The 24019-nt window shown below is 35.1% G+C and overlaps 1 protein-coding gene and 3 pseudogenes across 7 annotated transcripts in view; 2 read left to right on the top strand and 2 right to left on the bottom strand.

Annotated features, from left to right (window-relative positions):
• Positions 1-24019, bottom strand: part of PHACTR4 (phosphatase and actin regulator 4) — a 77150-nt gene that overhangs the window by 49181 nt on the left and 3950 nt on the right. For 4 of the 7 annotated variants that reach the window (XM_023529217.1, XM_023529211.1, XM_023529213.1 and 1 more), the window contains one exon: positions 10764-10817. Coding sequence is in view for 4 of the 7 variants with exons in the window: in XM_023529211.1 (XP_023384979.1) it covers positions 10764-10779 (16 nt within the window). In the remaining 3 variants the exon portion in view is untranslated. Of the gene's footprint in view, positions 1-10763; positions 10818-23973; positions 24008-24019 lie in introns of those variants that run through there. The other 3 variants (XM_023529214.1, XM_023529212.1, XM_023529216.1) reach the window with 3 other exon arrangements.
• Positions 5236-5354, top strand: LOC111738237 (annotated as a pseudogene).
• Positions 12025-12143, top strand: LOC111738230 (annotated as a pseudogene).
• Positions 21695-21813, bottom strand: LOC111738217 (annotated as a pseudogene).

Below are 24019 nucleotides of genomic sequence, written 5' to 3'. Positions count from 1 at the left end.
TCGTGAAAGGTCATTTTTAACATTATAAACTCTGAGCAGGCACAAGATGCCAACCACTGAGGTTGTTTCGAAACTAACGGTTTCCTGCCTAATGGCAAATGTTCATACTAGTTTCATTACAGACTTTTAGATCCCACTGACTATCCTTAAACTGAATTTGAAATTCCCAGACCAAAAAAAGCTAAAGGAGTTCATCATCACAAAACCAGTATTATAAGAAATGATAAAGGGACTTTTTTAAGAAGAAAAAAAAGTAAAAAATATAAATACTAAAATGGCAATAATTACATACCTATCAATAATTACTTTGAATCTAAATGGGTTAAATGCTCCAATCAAAAGACATGGGGTAGCTGAAGAGATAAGAAAACAAGACCCATACATGTGCTGCCTACAAGAAACCCACTTCAGACTGAAAGACACACACAGACTAAAAATAAAGGGATGAAAAAAGGTATTTCATGCAAATGGAAAAAAAACCCAAAAACAGAGTATTATATCAAGCGAAAAAGATCTTTAAAACAAAGGCTATAACAAGAGACAAAGAAGGACCCAGCAATTTCACTTCTGGGTATTTAACCAAAGAAATACAAAAAGATATGTGCATCACTATGTTCACTGCAGCATTATTTGCAATAGCCATGATATGAAAGCAACCTAAGCGTCTATCGATAGCCAAATGGATAAAGAAGAGGTAGTAATATATACAATGGAAGATTAACCATAAAAGAATGAAATCCTGCCATTTGCGACAACATGGATGATCCTACAGAGTATTGCTCTAAGTGAAATAAGTCAAAGACAAATACCATATGATTTTACTTATATGTGGAATCTAAAAAAAAAAAGATAAATGAACAAACTAAACAGAAACAAACTCATAAAGAGAACATTTTGATGGCTGCCCAATGGGAGGAGGTTAGAAGGATGGATAAAAACGGGGAAGGGATTAAGATGTGCAAATCTCCTGTTATAAAAACAGTCATAGAGATATAAAGTACAGCACAAGGATTATAATCAATAGTATTGTAGTAACTATGAATGGTGTCAGATTGGTACTAGACTTATCAGGGTGATCACTTCAAAAGTTCTATAAATGTCCAATCACTATGTTGTATACCTGAAACTAATATAATATTGTATGTAGCTGATTATTGAAAAATAATCATTAAAAAAAAAATGAATTTGAAGCAAAGTTGAGGAAAAATATTTTTAAAGAAATTTACTTATCACTTAATACTAAAACATAAACATTTCAAGAATTTAGTTTTTTTATATAAAAATAGCACATTTTAAATTAAGACTATACTATATATGCTGTGCTGTGCATACTGGTCTTTATCAAGTTTCTTTTTTTAGGTAAATAGCCAAGAAAAGTTTGAAAAAGTAGAATAACAAAGGGATATAATTTTAGATCTTAAAATATGACTATAATAATAAACACCATGTAGAACTAGTGTAAAAATGGACAGATGGTTCAAAAGAACAAAACATACGGTTCAAAAATACTCAAGACCTTACAAAACTTAGCTTGACCAAAATGGCAACATAAATCAACAAAAAAAGGGCAGTTTGTTAACTATTTCATTTTAATTTTTTCCTAAGTTATATTTTATAATCATTTTGTCAATTATCAAAAGCTAATATAAATTTAATTGAATTATTAACATTACATCAAATCTGTATAGTAAGCTGAGGAATAAATGACACTAATAATTCTTCCCATTCCTTGGCACAGCACATCCACTTACCTACATACAGGTTTCATACCTCTTGTTAAGATCATTCCTAAGTAATTTATAATTTTGATTGTTATTATGAATGACTTTTAATCCCTTTGGATTTCATCAAATTAAAAATTTCTGCTAAAACAAGCCACACACTGGGAGAAAACATTTCGTAACACATATCCCATAAAGAACGTGTATGTGGCTATGTAAAAAACTCGTAATTCAATAATAAGAAAATATGCTAATTTTTAAAAAGAGCAAAAGATCTGAACAGACATTTCATCAAAGAAAAGCTATGAATGGCAAATAAACATGAAAAGTTAGTCAACATCATTAGTCATTAACCACAACGAGATACCACTATACACCTACTAGCATGGTCAAAATCCAAAACACTGACAACACCAAATATGGAGTAACAGGAACTCTCATTCATTGCTGTGAGAATGCAAAATGGTACAACCACTCTGGAAGAAATCTGGCAGTTTCTCATAAAACTAAACATAACTCTTACCATACGTTCCAACAATTGTACTCCTTGGTATTCACCCAAATAACTGAAAACTTATGTCTACACAAAAACCTGCATGCAGTTTTTTATAGCAGTTTCATTCATAACTGCCATAACTTGGAAGCAACCAAGATGCCCTTTAGTAGGTGACTGAATAAATAAAAAGTGGTACATCCAAACGATGTATTCAGTGCTAAAAAGAAAGGAACTATCAAGCCATGAAAAGACATGGAGGAATCTTAAATGCATATTACTAAGTGAAAGAAGCTAGTCTGAAAAAAGCTACATATTGTATGATTCCAACTATATGAAATTCTAGAAAAAGCATAAAAGGAATGAACTAGTGATACATGCAATAACATGTATGAATCTCAACAGCATTATGCTAAGTAAAAAAAAAAAAAACCAGACGCAAAAGGCTATATATTATACAATTCTGTTCACATTATAGAAAAAGGGACAAAACTCAGATAAATGGTTGCAAGGGGCTGGGGTCAGAGGAATGAAATTGATTATAAAAGGTTGGCAGGAACTTTTTGGGGTGAAGAAAATGCTCTGTATCTTCAGTCTGGCGGTAACAACACACCTTATATGTTTTGTCAAAAAACAAAAATATATACCTAAAAAGGACAAATTGTATTGTATATAAATCTCAAATAAACTGACTTATTAAAAAAAGGGGGGGAAATCCTAGGGAGCACTCTGTAACTGCTTAACACAGACTGAAAGCTCCATAAAAACAGGGATCATGCCTTATTCATGTTTATACCCTTAGTGCCTAGGATATTATAGTTATGTTTACTCTGTGCTTATAAGCCCACAGCAACCATTAATGTGTTTCATTCTTATAGCAATCTTGTGAGAAAGGCAACATTCATATCCTTATTTTACAGATAACTGAAGATCAGAGAGTAACCATCTTGCCCAAAAGGAGGCAAGAAGTGGCAGAACTGGGATCTGAACTCGTTTTTCAGCCAAGAAGTGGCAGAACTGGGATCTGAACTCGTTTTTCTGACTCTAGAGCCTGAGAGCTTAACTGTTATGACATGCTGCCTTGCTGATTTTGCTCAGTGTTTACTGAACAAATGAATGAATGAGGAATAAATCAGCTGTGTTAGAATTTGGTAGGATAGCTTAAAACTAGCTCATAGGGAGAATAAAGTATGAATTGTAGTTTAAAAGGCAAATTATTAAAGAGAGATGTAAAGTGATTATTTTGGGTATAGTAGGTAAGCTGTGCATGTACAATGACCATTATGACCATTATAGTATTTAATTCCTTTTAAAAATGCTTTTTTATTATCTCCTTTGTAAGAAATTAACTTTATGTATTTCATATTTAACACTGAGAAATATAAAGAAACAAAAATGCCCTTAACCCTAAAACCCAGTTAAATCCCTATTTATATTTTTAAAAATAAAAGTAATGTATGTACAGGAAGACGCAAAATGTTAAGTGAAAGCCATCCATCCCTCCTATCCCTCTCTTTTAATTTTTATAATCATTGTCTATGTAGTATGCATGATACACTGATAAGGGCTCAGATGGAACCCAGTCTACATATTTAGTCAACCTATCACATTTGCTTTGATTTTCTAGAGAATAAGTAGTAGTCAGAGGTGATGAAAAATGGTGAGAGGAGCATGGAAGACAGTCCAGAATGTCAGCATTACTACTTGTCAGGCTTGCATTACTAGTACTACAGTTCATCTTTTTCTATTGATAGAAAAAACAATTATATGACATCTATGTTATTTGAGCTCATGAACTGGTGTTCCATGCACTCTATTTCCCTTAAGACTGGTATTTCTACCTTACGTGGAAAATTTAAAACCACTGTTAAGAAATATATACAAATAAGTATTGTGTGTTTACTATTAGGCAGTGGAGTGCAACAGTAAAAAGATCTTGCCCTCCATAAGTTTCCTGATAGTCTTATCAGGAAATAAGATGACAGGAGATATTTAATATATTCTTATATTAAATATCTACTCAAAACCACAGGAAAAAAACAGAACATCATTTTTGGCATTGTTTAATCCCAGAGGAATTCATCTCCTACATTCTAAGAATGTCAAAACTAATTAAGTTCATATTTGTCCTTCGTTCTTAAAGAGGAGGGAGGGGAGGACTTTGTTATTAGCACATTTTGAGCTTCTAATAACAATATAACATCACAAAATTTTTTCCCATGAATTTAATGGAGTTCAAGTGAACTCCATTAATTTTGAGCATGTCTCCTTAATACGTGTCCTTGAAAAGCTAGGGAAAAACCTTTTATAACATAAAATGATTTATAAATTCAGATACAAAATAGAAAGAAAATAATTGACTTTATTTGTTTAGGATACAGCTTCTGTGTTCTACCCGAGCAAACTGCTTCTCATATTTCCTATGTGATATAAATTCTAATCTAAAGGAAACATTGCCTTGTAAATCTGTTCTCAGAAAGCCATGCATATGAGTAGTCTTTACGACAAGCTTCAAATTCAAGATTCACACTAATAAACTATTTCATTAAATAAGTATTTCATCAGACACATACCAAAAAATTTTTCTTCAAAAAATAGTGTTCACACCTGTGGAAAAGAAGGTATACAGAAACTTTAAACAGAAGATTTAAAACATTTTGGGAAGGTAATTTAGTATACATACAAATTCTCTCCTGTATCGAAAAATTTTTAGAAGTTTCATATGCCAGAGTTTCAGTCCCTTTTCTTCTGGCATGTTATGGAGAGTGGCTATCAGCCCAAAAAAAGTTGATAAGGAAAAAAGAAACCATAAGCAGGAATTTTTAAAAGCAGTGAGGTAGGATGGGAGGGTGAGAGAAATGGGTGAAAAGAGTCAAAAGGTACAAACTTCCAGTTATAAAATAAATAAATCTTGGGGATGTAATGTACAGCATGGCAACTGTAGTTAATAATATTGTATTATAAATTTGAGAGCTGCCGAGAGTAGATCTTAAAAGTTCCCACCATAAGATAAAAACTTTTGTCTATAGCCATGCCACCCTGAACAAGCTCGATCCTGTCTAATCTCGAAAGCTAAGCAGGGTCAGGCCTGGTTAGTACTTGGATGGGAGACCACCTAGGAAGACTAGGTGCTGTAGTCGTAAAAAATAAAAAAATAAGGGATTGTAAACTGACAAGGTCCTTGCAATCTGTGAGGTCAACCAAGGGTTGCCTTGCCTTAAAAAAAAAAAAAAAAAAGAAAAGAAAAAATTCTGTAACTATTATGGTGACAAATGTTAACTAGACTTATTGTGGTGATCATTATGCAGTATATACAAATATTGTCAAGAAACAGCAAGCGTTGGCGAGGATGCGGAGAAAAGGGAACCCTCATACATTGTTGGTGGGATTGCAAATTGGTACAGCCACTATGGAAAACAGTATGGAAGGTTCTCCAAAAATTAAAAATGAGTATACCTTTTGACCCAGCAATTGCACTTCTGGGTATTTATCCAAAGAAAACCAAAACAATAACCGTAAAGATCTATGCACTCCAATATTCATGACAGCACAATTTACGATAGCCAAGATATGGATACAACCTAAATGCCCATGAACAAACGATTGGATAGAGAAATTATGGTTCATATATACAATGGAATATTACTCAGCCATTAAAAAAATGAAATCCTACCGACATGGATGGACCTAGAGGTTATTATGATGAGTGAAATAAGTCAGACAGAGAAAGATAAATACCATATGATTTCACTTATATGTAGAATCTAAGGAACAAAAAAGAATAAACTAATCAAAAACAGACTCACAAATAGAGTGGACAATTTGGTAACAGACAGAGGGGAGGGGGTTGGGGGACTAGGGGAATGAGGTGAAGGATTAAAGAAGAACAAATTAGTAGTTGATAGCCGGGCACGAGGATGGGGAGCACGGCATAGGGAATGCAGTTAGCATTAATATGATGGCTAAGTGGAGGGTCAGGGGAGGGAGGGAGCAATTGGGTAATCGTTTTATGAACAATATAGATGTCTAACCAATGTACTGTATACCTGAAACTAATTTAAATAAATAAATTTATTTTTTAAAAAATCTTGTTCTTTTCAAAGAACAAGATAAACTTGACAAACTGAAATGAAATAATATATATAGATATTGAATCATCATGTTGTATACCTGAAACTAATATAATGTATGTCAAGTATACTTTAATAAAAGAAAAAAAAGTAGTGGAGTATGAAGCATCACAGCATAAGCTATGCATACATCTTCTCTGTACCCTTTCCTCCCCTAGCACTTATGTACAGTGTAGTCATTTTTTTTTTTAACTGGTAACGTATACCAATGTACATTAATAGTACTTTCACTGTGTTTTACCATGTATTCTTTGAACGTGGGGATGAAAGGGAAAGGAATAAAATAAGGAGAATCAGGGTAAAAGCTGTTTGATCCTTTATTATCTTCCCCACTCCATGGCCTTGAATGTCTGTTCCAACCCTGGTAAAATTCTGAAGATGTTTTCTGAAAGGGACAAAACAGTCTCTGGACAGGGGGACACAAAAAAGCAGTTGATGGTGGCAAGTACTAAAAACTGAGGGGAATTAAGTGAACATATGCACAATCAATGCTGAATGCAGCAACTCCCACAGTCCTCTCCGCCCCTACCATCTAAACAGTGATGGGAAGACTCTGCCCCTTGGCCGCTGATACTGATATGGGGAAGCTCCTCAACAACAGGGACAAGAAGTTCACCCTACAGTAAGGTCCAAAAGCAATCAGCCTATGCATTTAAAGCTCCCAATTTAAAGCTTTCCTCTCTTAACTTTGAGCAGACAGCTAATTATCACTAACCATCAGAGGAAAAGTCTAACATAAAAGAGATCACAACAGAGAAAAGCAACTCTAGGGAAAAAGACAAAGCAGGGCAAAGAAAATTTATTGAAACAATAAAAGAATATTATGAAAGAAACATTCAAAGAATAAAAAAGACCCCCTAGAAACTAAAACATAAGAGTAAAAAAGAAAAATTTAATGGAAGATAAAGAAATTTTCTAGAAGGTAGAGCTAAAAGAAAAAGATGAAAATTAGAGAACTATTCCAGGAGGTCCAACATCAAGAAGCTATCAGCAATCAAGAAAGGACGACATGAGATTTAAGAAACAAAAAATGCCAAATGACTAGGAATATCCCAGAAAAACAGCTGTGTAGTGCACACAAAGGGGCACCTATCCAGACTGAAGCAGTGTAACTCAAGTCATCAGTAAGATCTCTGCTGACATTTACCCTCTTTTCAAAGATAGGGACATAGTGCCCAGGTGAGCCTGGCCCTCAGCTTGTCTTGACTACATGCTGGTGATATTTTTTCTCAAAATACTCAGCTGCCTAATGAGCTCAGAACACGCGTTTCACCCCACAAGTGTTCTTAAACCTACTCCTAACAGCTGTAGGTAGGTCACAGTTAAATTTAAGAGAAACCACAGAGCTGCTCACTTCCTCTGACCATATTTGTGCCAAATGTCCAAGACCTAGACTGCCCAATACAATTTCCAAGACTAAGTTTTCACTTCGCCCATGATTTCTACAGAAGAAACTCTGTGAACTTCAGGAAACTAAAGCAAGTCCAGCCCATATATCCTTGGGGGTCCCTGACACCCTTTTAAGAGTCCAAGAGGTACAACTATGTACTTAATAATGCTTTAAGAATGTCCTTGATAAAAACATAAAACTTCTAGTTTTAGTAACTCCCAACCCTTCGGTACATATCTTTTTATTATTCCATGTGATGAAATGTAAGTATGCATAAAGCATATAGTTAAGTAAAATGGTTCAGTGGCCAGTCAGTGGCCTATTAGGAATTGGGCCTCACAGCAAGAGGTGAATTGCAGTTGAGTAAGCGAAGCTTCATCTGTATTTGCAGCGCTCCCCAGCTAACTAGCATCGCCACCTCAGCTCCACCTCAGATCATCAGGCATTAGATTCTCATAGGAGCACCGGTCCCTGGTGCCAAAAAGGTTGGGAACCGCTGCAATGGTTACCTTTAAGAAAGGCACTTGCATGACTGAGTTACAAGCTGAACTAGCCAGTTTTTTTCATGAAATATCATTTTTGCTTGAAAGAATGAATGACAAACTATGCTTTTCATGCTTATATATCTGACAGATATTTTCTCAAAATCAAATGAACAACAAAACCTGACTATGCATTGTCAGTGATATAAGTAAAGCTTTCGAGAGAATGTTAAAATTTCAAAAACATAGCTAGAGTAAGCTTGACAGCTCCCCAATATATAAAGATTCGTCCAATGCCAGTGGTGGTATTAACAAATACTAATATAAATGAAATTAACAAATTTTAGAATAAAATGTGTAACATCTGTCCATGTACAAAAGGTCCTAGAGGCCTTAGGTCAGTCTCACTGGAACTTGATGGATAAAAATCCCCCAGTTTTATTTTTAGAATGCAAAAAATAATTCTTTTTCAACATATCTACATAACTGTTAACTAATCTAATCATAACAAAATTCCCACCCCACCTTATAGGGACTCCATCGTCTCAGAAACAAATCATTTTACATTCAAAATTCTTTTGTCAAATAGCATTGAGCAGACCATAACTTAATAAACTAAATTCTTATCATGTGTATGTTTTGTAAACAACTAAGGAAAAAAATCAGTATATTTGAAGAAAGAATGGAAGACACAGAATGAGGCTGGTTATAAAATATATAACTGAATCATTTCCATTTTTTCTAAAATTCACATTATAAATATGAAAGTCAATTAATTTAAAAATTCCAAGATTCAAAGGAAAAACTTCTAACTAGCACAGAACATAAACTTTTTCTCATATCAGTGATCAAAAACACACTTTGATTCATATTTCAACTGACTACTGGCCAACTATTACCTTCACAGCAACTCTCACTTTGGTATTCTCTAGAAAATTTAAGCTATACTTAATATAATTTATATTAATTTAATCAGCTCAATAACAAATATGAATGATTAAATTAAATTTAGGTTATGCTTGAGTTAGGTAAGGTAGGATGTCAGTCAGAGAAAAAATAAGTTTCCAGTAAAAACCTTTGGAGTTATCATACATTACTCTCGTTTATCATATGGATATATTCTCTAGTATTTGTCACCAGGTAACTATGATCAACTCCGTTTACTAAACTGAAACTCCGTTTACTAAATTGGAACCTGAGATCAAGAAATAATCTCAAGAATTAACTTGGTAGAGACTACACATTTATGAATAAAGTACTGACTGCCCTCTTGTGTTCAAACAAAGGATTTCACTAATGAACTACATTTAATGTAAGTACCTTTCAAGGGAAAAAAAAAGCCAAGGTCCTAAAGAAGCCATTTATGGTCCTTAACAGAGAAATTTTGATCTTGCAAGGTTTTCAAGAAAAGTCTTCTCAAAGCCAAGACGAACAGCTATTAATCTGAGCTATCTGATTACTTGTACAAGTAGCACAAAGTGCTTAATCTCAGTCATCTATGGTAATCAGGCATGAGTAGAATAGAAACTTGGTAACTCTACTTCTTCAAATTACACTGGCAAAAAACAAGATTCAGATTTTCCAATTTGGTAAAACATCACCAAATGCTTGAATCAAAATCTTCCAGCATGCACACTGAGGTTAAACAAGAAAAACTGTCTCTGGTTCCTTTTTTGCTAATGCATATTATAAGTGGGAAGTACTTCCTAACTAGTCTTCCTAGTCTGTAACATGCTTTTTTTAATTGGATTATCCTAGACTACGTCTCTTTTTGAAATTAAGAGTCAATGGAAAAATAGGGTTTAATAAACAGTAACTGACATTTCAGTCAAAAAGGTAGATACTAAACCTTTGTGTATCTAGATTTATATTCTCTTAACTATGTTGTTAGAGAATTCAAATGTTCTTATTTTAACTTGCCAAATGGTTGTTTTATTTGAAGTACTTGACGTTCCAGAGCAGCAGTTCTGAAAGCATGATCTAGGGCCCACTGGGGATCTCTAATAGCAAGGTTAGAATTATTTTTCATAATAATACAAAGAATACAAATACAAAAAATTTTTCCTTTTTCACTCTTTATATTCCAATTGTACAATTTTCTAGAGACTACGTTGCATGTGATAAAGAGACTGAATGCAGAAGCAGATATGTGAATCCAGCTGCCTTCTATTACACCAGACATTAAAAAGATTGGCAAAAATGTAAAACAATGCCACTCTTCTAATTTTTTTTGTTTATTTTGGGAGTTATTTTCATTAAAAATGTTATTTATATAATATACAATGGGTTTATTGTTATTTTTAAATAAATTAATATTTTCAAAATTTCTCAGTTTTAACTTGTAATATTGTAAATACAAACAAAGCTCTCGGGAGCCCCCGATTATATTTAAGAGTATAAAAGGAACCTGAGATCAAAAGTTTGAGAACCACTAATCCAGAGAGTAGCATACTGAACATGAAAAAAATTAATTTACTCTCAAAGCCTTAATGGAGGTGAGGATAAAATATAAATATCATTTACTAAGAAAATGTAGATGATACTCACCAAATGGATCTTCCATGCCACTTTTAACCAGTTTAGGGAGGTGAGGTATAGTTTCTAAAAAGAGAAAAAGATAAAATATACATTTAAACATGAAATCCATCACCTTTTGTTTTTAGAAATTCAGTTTAAAACTGGAACATTTTAGAAATGTATAACTTATTAAGAGAACACTGCCAACTGGGGTTTATTTTAAGGGGACTGATTACAGATTTGTAATATAGAAATATCATTAAATATTTAAGGATAATTTTTATTTTTTTCATTTTAAAATATGTCATTTTGAGTTTCCTCAAATAAGTTCCCTTCCTAATTCCGTCTTGAATTTACTAGAGTATAAGGAAAAAGGCAAATTTCTATGTTAAAAAACAAAAACAAAAACAAAGAACACACCCCCTACCACCACCAAACTCACATAAACACCTGAGAAAGGATATGAGAATATCTTAGAAGGAACTGGTTTGCCTAAAGAAAGAAGCAGTTATTTTAAATACAGGAGGATGGTTTAGTAAGTTGTAAGTTTAGAACTCCCAAATATGAAAATTAAAAAATATATCTTGAAAGAAATTTAACTAAGTGTAGATATCCAACCTCCCTCATCCTTGATCAAGACAGGATCAAATTTGCTCACTCTTGCTTCCTATCTTTTTCATGGTTTTGATTCCAAGGGCATCCCCTAATAAACAGTCTGAATACTAAACAGAGTCTGCTTTTCAGAGAACACAATTTACTAACAGTTGGTGCCACGTGTGATATAAGAAAACAGGGAGTATGATGTGGTTTTGGAGTTGAATTGGTCACAGACTGGATGGCAGAGAGGACCCCAACACTGGTGGTAGATGTAACACAAATAATACCTGGCACAAGGTGCTGGTAAATAGTGATGGTCTATCTGTGGAAGCGAATGCTATAGTTGATTGGATGTTATCAGACACTTGAAGAGTTAAGGGGAAAACAACGACAATGGAATTAAATGGCTATTATTAAACTCCGTAAGATAACAAAAAGCTAAGAGTGATTATCAGTCGACTGAAAGTCAAACATGAAAGTCACAGGGCCTCCTAGGTAACACAGAAAGAGGCTCTTTTCTGTGGTAGCAGGACAGAAAAAGCTGAAGACCAGAGCCAGGAGTTAACCACCACAGTAGCTCAGTTCCAAGCATTAACTCTCAGCCAAGGAAAGTATGCTGTACAGGTGTCAGGGCCCTGATCTGAGAAAGAATAAGACATGAGATGGAGACAACCTGAGTTGAAACCTCTCCAGAGTCTACAGCCATGCTGCCCAGAACAAGCCCGATCCCATCTGATCTCGGAAGCTAAGCAGGGTTGGGCCTAGTTGGTACTTGGATAGGAAACCAACTAGGAAGACCAGGTGCTGTAGGCGTAAAAAATAAAGAATAAGGGATTGTAAGCTGACAAGGTCCTTGCAATCTGTGAGATCAACCAAAGGTTGCCTCGCCTTAAAAAAAAAAAAAACCCCTCCAGAATCTCAAATACCCAAATACCCTTAGCCATCTGAGACTACAAAAGTAGCCCACCCTCCCTACAAAAGCACTCTCCTCTCACTTGAAGATAACGCAGAGGCCACCCCAACCTGCTCAGTAAAACAAACAGTGTTGCCTCAAGATCTGCCACCTCCATGCCTCCTGGCTATCAGGCCTTTCACTTCTAGTAGGTCACAGCATAACTGGACCCAGGCGTGCTGTGCCTGATAAGGTCAGAAAAGAACTACAACCTGAGGAAGCTGCAAGACTTAGCGAGTACTGGCAGGGTCCAGGGGAGTACAAATGTGACTGGATTCTGAGGGTGCCTGAACATGAGGACCAGAACAGAAGATTCAAAAGGAAAAGTAACTGATCATTCTCCAGAGATACAAGATTTAACACCCTGGCAAAAAACTCAGGATATGGTGTGAATTTACCACTAGGATGGTTCCTAAAAGCTGGAAAAGTCATGGCCTATGATAAGTAAAGGAGCAATGTCAAAATTGCAGTGGCAGACAGTGAAGAAAGGGATTAAAGGGCTTAGGGAAGTAGGCTTGTTGAAGTGTTCAGGAAAGCCATCAAATGATTATGTTCCTTGGAATGGCCAGAAGGATGTCATAAGGAATGTTCCAGTGAAAGGGGCACCTTAGTGTTCTCCTCCAAAGCAGAGGTTGTTACACATCTAACCTCACTGATGACAGGACCCTGAAACAAAGACCAGTCCTTGGTACTTAACTGTTAGAAGCCAGATGGACATAATTACTACCATGAAGACCAGCAAAGTCAGAGTGACAGTCAAAAGGATCTGACTCAGATTTATGGGGACAGTTAATAAAACAATGTCAGGAGAAGCAAAATGACAAGCACCTAATAAGAGCAGTTCTCCTCTGTTATGTCAACATAAGAACGTCCAAAACCTGTACAAAAATTTTTATAAGGGTTTACTTGAGCCAAAACTGATGACAATGGCCGGCAAGCAAGTTCTCGAATATTTCAGAGAATGACAGTTTGTAGCTTCTTTTACGCATTTGTAATTGAGAAGGAAAGGTTAAGGAAGATTATCTGAAGGTGGGAGAAAGCAAGGCAGGGATTGAATTATAGGATAGTTAACAATATTATGTGCTCTTTTTCAGGGGTCTAGAAAAAGGATTATTTCTGGCACTTCAAAAGTGTGTGTTCACCTAGATGCACAAGAACAATGAACAGGGCTGGCTTAAAGCTTTTACTAAAGAAGTTAGAAGCCTAGGGCATGACTACCCATCATGACCTGCCCAGTTAGAATTTATGATCAGATCATCCTGTGAGGTTACTTTCAGTTAGATTTAGTACAGCATCCCTTTTTCGTCCACAGTAACATCCAAAGAAATCAAGGATAGAAGATCAAGACAAGAAGGATGGTCACCCCAATAAATAATCAGAATCCCACACTCAGTTCTGGATCTTAGCCAGTTTTAGATCTGAATGCACTGACTGAAGGCCAGGTACCCAGGAGAAAAGGACCAGCAACACCAAAGCAAGTATAACAATTCCCTAAGAAATCTATGGCTCTAAGAGACCCATATGCTCTCAATCTCAGGGACTCCACACTAAGAAGGTCCCTGCACTTGAAGTTTCATGCTCTGCAGTCTCTGTCTTGAAATTCTTAATTTCATCTATGAATTTGTGTTCTGTAAGTGAAGTTTAATGGAAAAATGAAGGATGTGCTGGGGGCTTAAAGCCTCAGCTCACACACATGGTCCACTTCCTCCTGTTTTCCTGGGAGGGGGCTCTTGGTCACAACCTCTGGTCCTACCTGGCCATCCTTTCCCTGCCTCGGCTGAGAGTGCCAGGTACTTTTGGTGAGCATTTTCTCTCGCCCACTCTCAATCCATGAGTCCAGGCACGCCAATTATGTACTCGGCCCTGCTTATGGTCATTCATTCACTCAGGTAACCGTAAACTGGAGAAACAGGAACACTAATGTTTTGAGGACAGGTTGACAATGACACCTAGAGTTTGGAAATGTCATCATGACCTTATGAGGACAAGGAAATAAACTGAGTTCTGGTCAAGATCCAGTTCACAATGGGTTCACTGGGTTTGTGGACCTTCCTCGTGATCATTTTCCTGGTCCCTGAATGTATAATTAAAATACATATACTTGGAAATTAGTGCAACCCCCACTTTGAGTCTTTGGCATGTGAGATAAGAGTTATGACAGTGGGGAAGACCAAGTGGAAGGAAGCCACTAAAAGCTGCCCCACTCCACCTGCCAAGATAAGAAATACAAAACAAATCAATATTGCATCCCAGAGTGAGGGAGGAAAGATGACATAAATTAGTGCTACACCCTCGGAGGAAGCAGGATTTACCAGTGTGGTCACTGCAGAAACCAGACAAATACTGGAGGAAGGCAGCAGATTACCACAAGCTCAATCGAATAGTTGCCACAACTGCAGCTGCCAGTTTGACCATGGGAGACCAAAGATGCCATGTGGTATCTTTGATAGGGCAGATTAACACAGCCCCAGCAGCACAGTATGTAGCCAAGGATTGGAGGAATATGTTTTTCTTTTTATCTTTATAAGAAAACAGGACCAAAAATAATTCACATTCACATAGAATAGATTACCGGAAAGTTTACAAGACTATGTTGATTTTGCCAGCCTTTCACATAATATAGTCCTAAGAGATATGGGCCATCTGGACTTCCTGCAGAATATCACACTGACCCACTATATTAATAACATTGCTAATTGGCCCAGATAAGCAAGAAGTGCATAACACATTGGAGGCCTTGCCAGGACATATGTGCTCCAGAGGGTGAGAGATAAATGCTACAAAGATTCAGATACAAATTACATCAGTAAAATGTTTATAGGCCCAGTAGTCAGGGAGTCAGGGATTTGATAAAACATATTCAAAAAAAAAAAAAAGATGCCATTCAAGTAAAGGCATCCATTGAGAAGGAAGCACACCCGACAAAACCACTCTAGCTTTTATACTGAGTGACACAAAAAGTTGCCACTTTCGAGAGTAGCCTAAAACAGAAAAGGACTCTGCAGGCCTAGGTGGCGATGCAAATAATCTTGCAGTTGCTATGGCATTACACAAGCCTCAGTGGGAGAATCACTACACAGACCCATGGGAGTCTGGAACAAGGCCATGGCATTTGCAGTAGAAAATTGTATGCCTTTTGCAAACAACTCCTGGCATACTACTAGGTCCTAGTAGATACGGAGCACCTGACTATGTGACACCAAGTGACCTTTTGTCCATAATCACCCATCATCATGACCTGGATTCTGTGAGACTCATCAAGTTATAAGGTGAGGTGGACCCAGCAACAATCCAGCATAAAATGAAAGTAACAAGCACAAGGACCAGAAGTCACACGCATTAGTGGACAGCTCAAACCCTCATGTAATCTGCCACTGCTGTGCAAGCGCCACTCCCTCAGCTGATACCTCTGGCCATGTGGGGACCCTTATAGCCAGCCGAGACACACACACACACACACACACACACACACACACCCAGTTTTTCCAGATGGCTATTAAGTGGATACAAATCAAAAAATGCAGTGGCTGCACCACAGCCTTACTCAGGGGGAGGCGCTGAAAAGCACTGGTAAAGGACATCCTCTCAGAGAGCAGAGCTGTAGGCCATACACCTGACTGTCCACTTTGCATGGACAAAGAAGTGGTTTGAGGTTAGTACATATCAGTCATTTTCTTATTCCATAAAAACACCAATTACAAATTAAACTAGCCAAACAACAAGTCAGCTAAGTTACTTAACTGAATGCTAAAAATCTTGTTTTCTATAAACATAGGTTTTAACTAAACCTCGGACATTCATTCGTACAAGGATGTGCTGGGCCACACAACATAAACAAGAGTGGATTTACATAAGGCAACTGACTATAATGTTTTTACTTCCTAACCAAAAGCATCTGTTTTTTTTTTTAATATCAAACAGATTTAAAAATAACATTTTAGAGGCATATAAAACATGTGCCAATCTGGTTCACATTTAACTGGTAGCTGTGACCATGTCCATAAAATCTAGGACAAATAAATCATTTCGGTTTTATTTTATATCTGCAATACCAAAAGCCTTGGTCTACAGTTTACCTAACAAACATTTAATGCTGCTGTTGCGAGTGGTAGCCATAGTCTTGGAGGTATTAATATTAGCATATGAGAATTGTGAAATACATCTATGTCCTTCCCAGCTTTAGCCAAACACTTCATGTGTATCGGTTCCTCAACTTTAATAACTGTGGCTAGGTCAATCCAGTGGAACAAACACAGAAGCATGCACTACAGGCTAATAACTTCTGTGCAAAAACAAAAAGGATTCTTTCGTCTCAATCACCCTCTTTATAGCAGCTTTCATTCACTATTTCACTTTGAGTGTCCAGGACAGCCTTAAATTACAAATACAGATATAAATGAGTTTACCAAGATGTAAACGATCAAGTCATTATTTTGATGGATAAGAACCTTTTATTAAAGATTATGCTTCTGCCTTTTCTATTCCTTTCAATGCTACTTCCATAACACTAGATCTGCATTCTTCAAAACAACTGTCTTCCTCCTGAGAAAGCTCAGCAAGTGAATATATTTACTCAGGCAAAAACTAAAGAATGAAAATTTACTAAGAAGATGGTTAAGAGAACTCTGATTCCCTCATTTGACACATCAAAGCAAGTTAGATTCAAATATCAATCACTCACACTAGTCATTTTAGTCACAGAAGATAATATTGCAGATTAATTCACCCTCCTAGTCCTTGTGGCTTCAAGTGGGATTAATAATACCCACCCTCAAAGAGTTCTGAGAATCTCATAAAATAATATTTGTTAAAAATAAAACAGTAAAATATGGACTATTCCTGCACACAGTGGGTACTTAATAACAGCTCAGCTAAGCAAGTAGCTATTAAGAGCCAATTACATGCCAAGTGCCATCTTAGGGAACATACAAAGATGAATAAATTTATGGTTTTACCCTTATGAAGCAATACTAGTAGAGGATAAGAGACAGCCATGTTAATAAATAGGTATTATGATATGTGTAATAATGGAACTATATGTAAGCAAAGAAAAGGCTTCCCTCTTTCCTTTTTAATTATATGAAAAGTAGGGCTAGACTTTCAGGTAATACTCATAAGCTCATCTCACTCCTTGATTTTACTTCTAAAACAAAAGTGATCTACACTTGATCAAAATACATAACATCTAAAAACATTATCAAGACAATGAAACCAATTTACATTGGCAGAGAAGGGACAATTAAAGTATTATTTCCATTTATTCCCTAGATTTGACTTACATTATCAGAGAAACAAAATTAAGGCACAAATAGTGTATATCACCTGCTCTTCCAGAGTGACCTATAATTTTTCAGACTGATGCTACTACCTTAATATAAGGAGTAAATACTATAATCTACATGTATCTTTATTATCTGTCACCAGAGAATCTACTCTTTTGACTGGAAATTAGAAAACTGTAGAAAACCTCTACAGTTCTCTAAAATAACTTTCTTTGTTATTTCTGAACTATTTTTGTTAATACATTATACAGAAATTTGGTAGCTACAAATAGAATGAATTCATAACTTTATTTGTTTTTGCCTTACCACAAAGAAAACATATTACTTAAGGGTAAAGACATAAAAATGGAACTAATTTTCCCTTTTAAAGAAAACTGTGACCTCCTCCTCCTCCTAGTTAAACATGGTCCTTCTGTCACCAGAGACATGAATCATCTCTTTAAAATAGAGGTGTGGCTCATGGATAAGCAAAAGTACTCACTGGAAATATCATTAGTGAGTTATAAAGAACACTACTTTTGGGAAAAATACAGATCTCAGCAAAGGCAATTTGTCGTCAGTGAGCAAAATCTACACCCAGAAAAATGCAGCTGTTTCTTTCTTGCATTATATACATCACATTCTGAGAAAATGACTCAAAACAAACTTTTAAAAGTTACAGTATTCAGTGATATATCAAATTTTTTTAAAAAACAATTTTGGCAGCAAACATTAACTGGGATGAGAATACTATATATAAAATCTCCAAATATAATTCTATCTCAAAACTAAAAATGTAAAGAAACAAAGTTCACATTTGTTGTCAATCTGATCTTTTAAAATAGTTAATGTGATTAAGATACATGAACAAATAAATTGGAATAACAGGGAATTCACTGAATACAAACGGCTAATAAACATGAAATTATATTCGACCCGATTACTGATAAGGAAAATGCCAATGTAAAATGAGTTGTTTTGCTTTTTATTGCCTATCAGAATGGCTAAAAACTGAAAGGTTTAGATTTAAAATATCTAGTATGGGGGAAGAAGTAGGGAAAAAGGAGAGATATTGATCAAAGGGTGTAGGATGAATAAGTTCTGGAGACTTGATGTACAGCATGGTTACTACAGTTAATAGTAATGTACTGTATACTTGAAATTTGCTAAGAAAAGATCTCACATGTTCTCAACACACACGTACACACACAGAGTAACTGTGAAGTGACGGTTATGTTAATTAGCTTGGCTGTGGTAATCATTCCACAATGTATACATACATCAAAACATCACATTGTAGACCTTAAATACATACAATTTTTATTTGTCAATTATAGCTCAATAAAGTTGGAAAAAATAAAAACAAAAATAAAATATTCAGTATTGGTGGTATTCAATAAATGAATAAATGATGCTAATGTACAGAAAAGTACACTCTCATAAATTGAATCGAAAGGTAATTTGGTGTATCTTTTTGGAGGGCATTTTAGCAGCACCTATTCAATGCAAAATTTGTAAACCTTTGACCCCCTAGCAATTCTACTTCTAAACTACAGAAAAACTATCTCTACTCACAAAAGGTATTATGTATAATGGCAAAAATTGGGAGAGATCTGAAATGTGTGTCAACAGGAAAATGGTTAAAGTACAAAACCTTTATGCATTGAATACCATATAGATATTAAAAAGAATGAAAGATACCTACTATGTTCTAATGTAAAAGGATGTATTCAATGTTATTGGGAAAAAAAAAAAGAAAAGTTGCATAATAGGCAGGAATAGAAGGATATTCACTAATATTGTTAATCAGTGGGACAGGAGTGGAACTAAGAGACAGTAGGGTGAAGGTAAAGACTTTTGCTTTTTATTTTATGTGCTTCTTTACTATCTGAATTTCTATGTATATTTTCTTTTACAATTAAAATTTATTTTTAAGATTTTCAGATCGGAATTAATCATCTTATTTCTTCTCCTGGAATACTTAATACTAAAAATGAACTTCAGGCGAGAAAATTTTCTTTTTAATAAAGCAAGTTTGGCTACATGTTTATAAAGTGTTAAAAATCAAAAAGTGATTGATAGAAAGACTGACTTAAATGAACTTTTAAAAAAAGTTTCATGTATGCCTAGATTATAGTGATATCAAGTATGAATATTTCCGCATGACATATTTAAGTTCACTATTTACAGGAATTTAATATGGCATATTGATATTAGGTTAATCCTTTTAACCTTTTAGTTAAAAGGAAGAAGCTGTTCAACAACTGTTCTTTAATATTTTTCATTCTATTCTACACTCTAAAAGCAAGAGCATATACTAAAATATTTTATTTACCAAATCCTCTAAATCTTTGGTTATTAATTCCTTAAGTATCTGAAGAGATACTTATGTTATTAATTCTTTAAGCCCTGAAGAGTTAAGTGCTGCTTTTCTACTTTATTAAAATGGTAGCTTTCCTCCAAAGAGTTAAGAAGCTAGAAGGAACTTCTGATTTTCTACAAAATAAATGTAAGCACAAAGAGAAGATGATAATTTAAAAATATAAATAAGCCAGATACAAAAGTATAAATATTATTATTCCACTTATATGAGGTACCTAGAATAGGCAAATCCATAGAGACAAAGTAGAATGGAGGTTACCAGGGGCTGAGGAAGGAGGGCAATGTGGAGTTATTATTTAGTGGGTAAAGAGTTTCTGTTTGGGATGATGAAAAAGTTCTGAAAATGAATGGTTAGTGGTGATGGCTGCACAATGCTGTGAATATACTTAAAGTCACTGAATTATATGCTTAAAAAAGATTAAAATGGTCAACTTGACCATAATAAAAATGTATAGAAAGTATGCAATGATTAATGCAAAGACTTCTCATTTATCTCATGCCACAGTATGCAAAAATACATTCATTTAACAGAATGGTCTTAAGTGGTATGTGGCTACAGTGGAAGGATGAAGCCCCTCTCTCAATTATACAAAGATGTCCCAGAAGCCAGTTATCTTTTACTTAATTTTATGTAAGCATGTAGAGTATGCAAAAGGCTGTTATTAAAATTCCCAGTCTTATTGGTGCCACCAATAGGTAAGAGACATTGTATCATCCTTTAATACATACAGTAAAGGTGCTCTCATATCCTGAGTCATAATGCTTGCTCTCCCTCAAATTTAAATTCAGAGGAAGGGACAGGCGGTAAAGTTGGGTGTATCCAAGTAAAAGGAAATGAAAAGTATTCTTCACACCTTATGACTGGCTCTATACAGCAACTCTGGCATCTACTGGCAGCATTTTTAATAGGATTTATCAGTGAGGAAGGAGAAGAGGACGTAAGGCTGTATTTTCCCTTAGGAATCCTCCCCCTTTCTATCTGTCACTTACTGGACATGGGGAAAAGTGTTTCGGGGCTCCACTTTTTAACCTTATTCTATAAACAATCAACACACCCAAAGAACAACCATTTCTCTATGAACCCCATTCTGAGGTAAATACGAATGAAATACATCATCAACACTAATGTGAGAAACATACTTTATTATTTTTTAATATCTTTGATCCCTTATAAATAAGTGAAGGTTTTAAATTTCTAATGACCTGGGTGGATATTAGTATTTCAAGATGAATAAAAACACTTTAATTTAGTGTCTCCCAAAACTCAAAACAATTGCTACTGGGAATAATTGATAGCATTATGGAAAAAAAATTAGAATAACATTTTTATCCCATATGACAAAATTAATTTTCAAAAAGTTAAGAAAGATTAACAGAAATAAAAGTTGAAAAATTAATAGAGAGAGTATTTACCTATGGAGAAATAACTTTCTAATGATGGAAGAAATACAAAAATTACAATGAAAAGAGTGAATAGCTATGGCATGAAATATTTAGATTTCTGTACAAAACAAAACTAAAAATAAATACCAGAGTCTGGGAGAAATTTTTCAATAAACTTGAAAATAAATAATATTCATAACAAAAGGCTTACAAAAGTATCTAAAACCATAAAGACTCAAACAAATAAATGAGCAAAAAACAAGAATAAAATTTACGGTCATATGAAAAATTGTTTTTCTTAATAATTAAAATGTTAAAACAATAATTATGCAGCATTTATAACTGTTAAATTGGAAATATATTTATTTTTCCTTTCCTTATTCCCTTTCCTACAGCACCTGGTCTTCCTAGGTGGTCTCCCATCCAAGTACTAACCAGGCCTGACCCTGCTTAGCTTCCGAGATCAGTCAAGATTGGGCACGTTCAGGGTGGCATGGCCGTAGGCTATATTTACTTTAAAATATTAAAATCTATTACTAGTAGGGTTGGTTGTAAATAAACAAGTACTGAACTGTTAGTAGCGCCGAAAATTAGAATATTGATGTTGACAATTTGGTAAAGCTAATAAAGCTCTATATAAATGTTCATACCTGTTGACCCAGTGATCTCATATTAAAAAACAAACAAACAAAACAAACAAACAAACAAAAATTACATGTCCAAAGATCTATGTGGCAGCATTATTTGTAAAAACTGTTTATCATGTGTAATGATTAAATAAATTGAAACCAATGACAGGAATTTCTAATTCAGTTTTTCATATACAGGTACAGTTTAGTAGGGAGAATATCGAAAAGTAAACTACAGAGGGAAAAGCACTCTGCAGAGAGATATGGACAAAGTGCTTTGGGATCACTCAAGGTAAGGATGAATCATTAATCCCTTATGCCAATTTCTGACACTATGTTGCCAATCAACTTGCAAAGAAGAGAGTAAGCAAGCAGCAATGTAGGGAGAAGCAAGGACACTGGTTATCAGATGACATGTGTAGGGTAAAGGCAGGAAAAGGGATCTTCTGTAAGAGATTAAATATGTTGAGTTCCATCAGAACAAAGCATCCATAAGGAAACTAACAAACCAAGCAATGCACTTAAGTTCTGTCAAGACAATCATAAACTTGTTACCTACTCTTAAATAAAATATAGTCAACATCTATCTAAAAATCCTCTTGGAAATTTAGTTAACAAGTTCATATTTGAGAGAATAAATATAGAGAATCTTTAACAATAGAGTTTTTTAAGTCACAGATTTGATTCAAGATTAGATTCTATTTTAAATGTATACCTGAAAAAAACACCCAGCAACATAATATACTACAAATGAACTTCTAAATTCATTGCACTGACAGTTCACACCGAGAGGTTTGTTTCCCTTACCACTCAATACTCCAGAACCGAAAAATGTACTTTAAACCTGTGCTCTCTCCCTCATACAGCACTGATCACAGTACTACCTCTTTTCCTTTGCCAGGTATAACAACTTTTTTCATATTTATTAAATACTACACAGTTTACAAAGATCTCCCACATCTATTACCTCACCTGAAACCTCTGAAGAAATTATTACTATCCCTATTTTATAAATGAGGAAACTAAAGTTTAAAGAGGTTAGCTGACTTGGATATTCACAGCTAGGAAGCCATAGACCTGGAACTAGAACCCAAGTCTTCAGACTCCAAAGGAAATAAATGCTTCATATGGAGTAAATATGTCAGAACTTTCAGATTATCAAACAAACATCTGGTTTTGCTTTAAACATAATAGAGAAGTTAAACTGAAAACCACACTTGAATCCGAAAGCTGTAGTTTCGACCATCTCTTTCCTAAAAACTCAGTCACTAAACACGCTTCCTCTCCTAAAACCCCTTGGAATGTTTTTGGTAGTAACTTATAAAATCCGAGAATTTGAGAGATCAGCTAATACAGCAGACACTTTTAGAGATGAGAAAACTGAAGCACAAGACTTATGACTTGCTCAGAGACAGTGGCATCAGCGCCATCCATTACATTTAGTGTGTCTTCTGAGGTTCACAATAATATTCAAGAAACGTTGTCTGAGAATGTAGGAGACAGAATGGGTGGACTACTGGATAATCTGTGTCTGACTTCAGCTGAATGCTAAAGGCTGTTCAGCAGCCCTCTGGTTGACTTCCTTACCTTTTCTGCTACTGCTATTCCAAACTTTTAACACTCTGAAGTCGTCTAGCCTACTCTATCCTTTCATCATGCTGCAGATAACCCATTCTTTCAGAAAGGAAGATTAAAAAAAAAAAAAAAAAAAAGGTGGTCAGACATTACAAGACCCTATTAAAGCAGAAATTATGATCCTGAGCTTTGAAGTCGAAACATATGAGTTCCAGATCTCTTCCACTGACTCGGTGCCTTCGGGGCATTTAGTTCATCTGAGCCGTGATCTACTGTCAAATGGGAATGCCTATCCACTCTATAGAATTTTGTAAAGTTAAATAACGTATATAAAAATACATAAATTGGTGTGTGGATACAGAATAAGCAGTTGGTAACTACTCCAATTTCAACCTCCATCTCCATCACTTCTAAATATATCTTCTTCCATCCTTTCTTCATGTTTCCTTTTCAAGGCTCACCTCTTCCTCTTGTGTAGATCGTCAATATCTGCCTTTCTGCTGGCTC

Source organism: Pteropus vampyrus, unplaced genomic scaffold, assembly GCF_000151845.1.
Source record: "Pteropus vampyrus isolate Shadow unplaced genomic scaffold, Pvam_2.0 Scaffold36, whole genome shotgun sequence".
NCBI lineage: Eukaryota > Metazoa > Chordata > Mammalia > Chiroptera > Pteropodidae > Pteropus > Pteropus vampyrus.
Note: the sequence above shows the minus strand (reverse complement) of the source record. Positions and strands in the feature narration are given on the sequence as shown.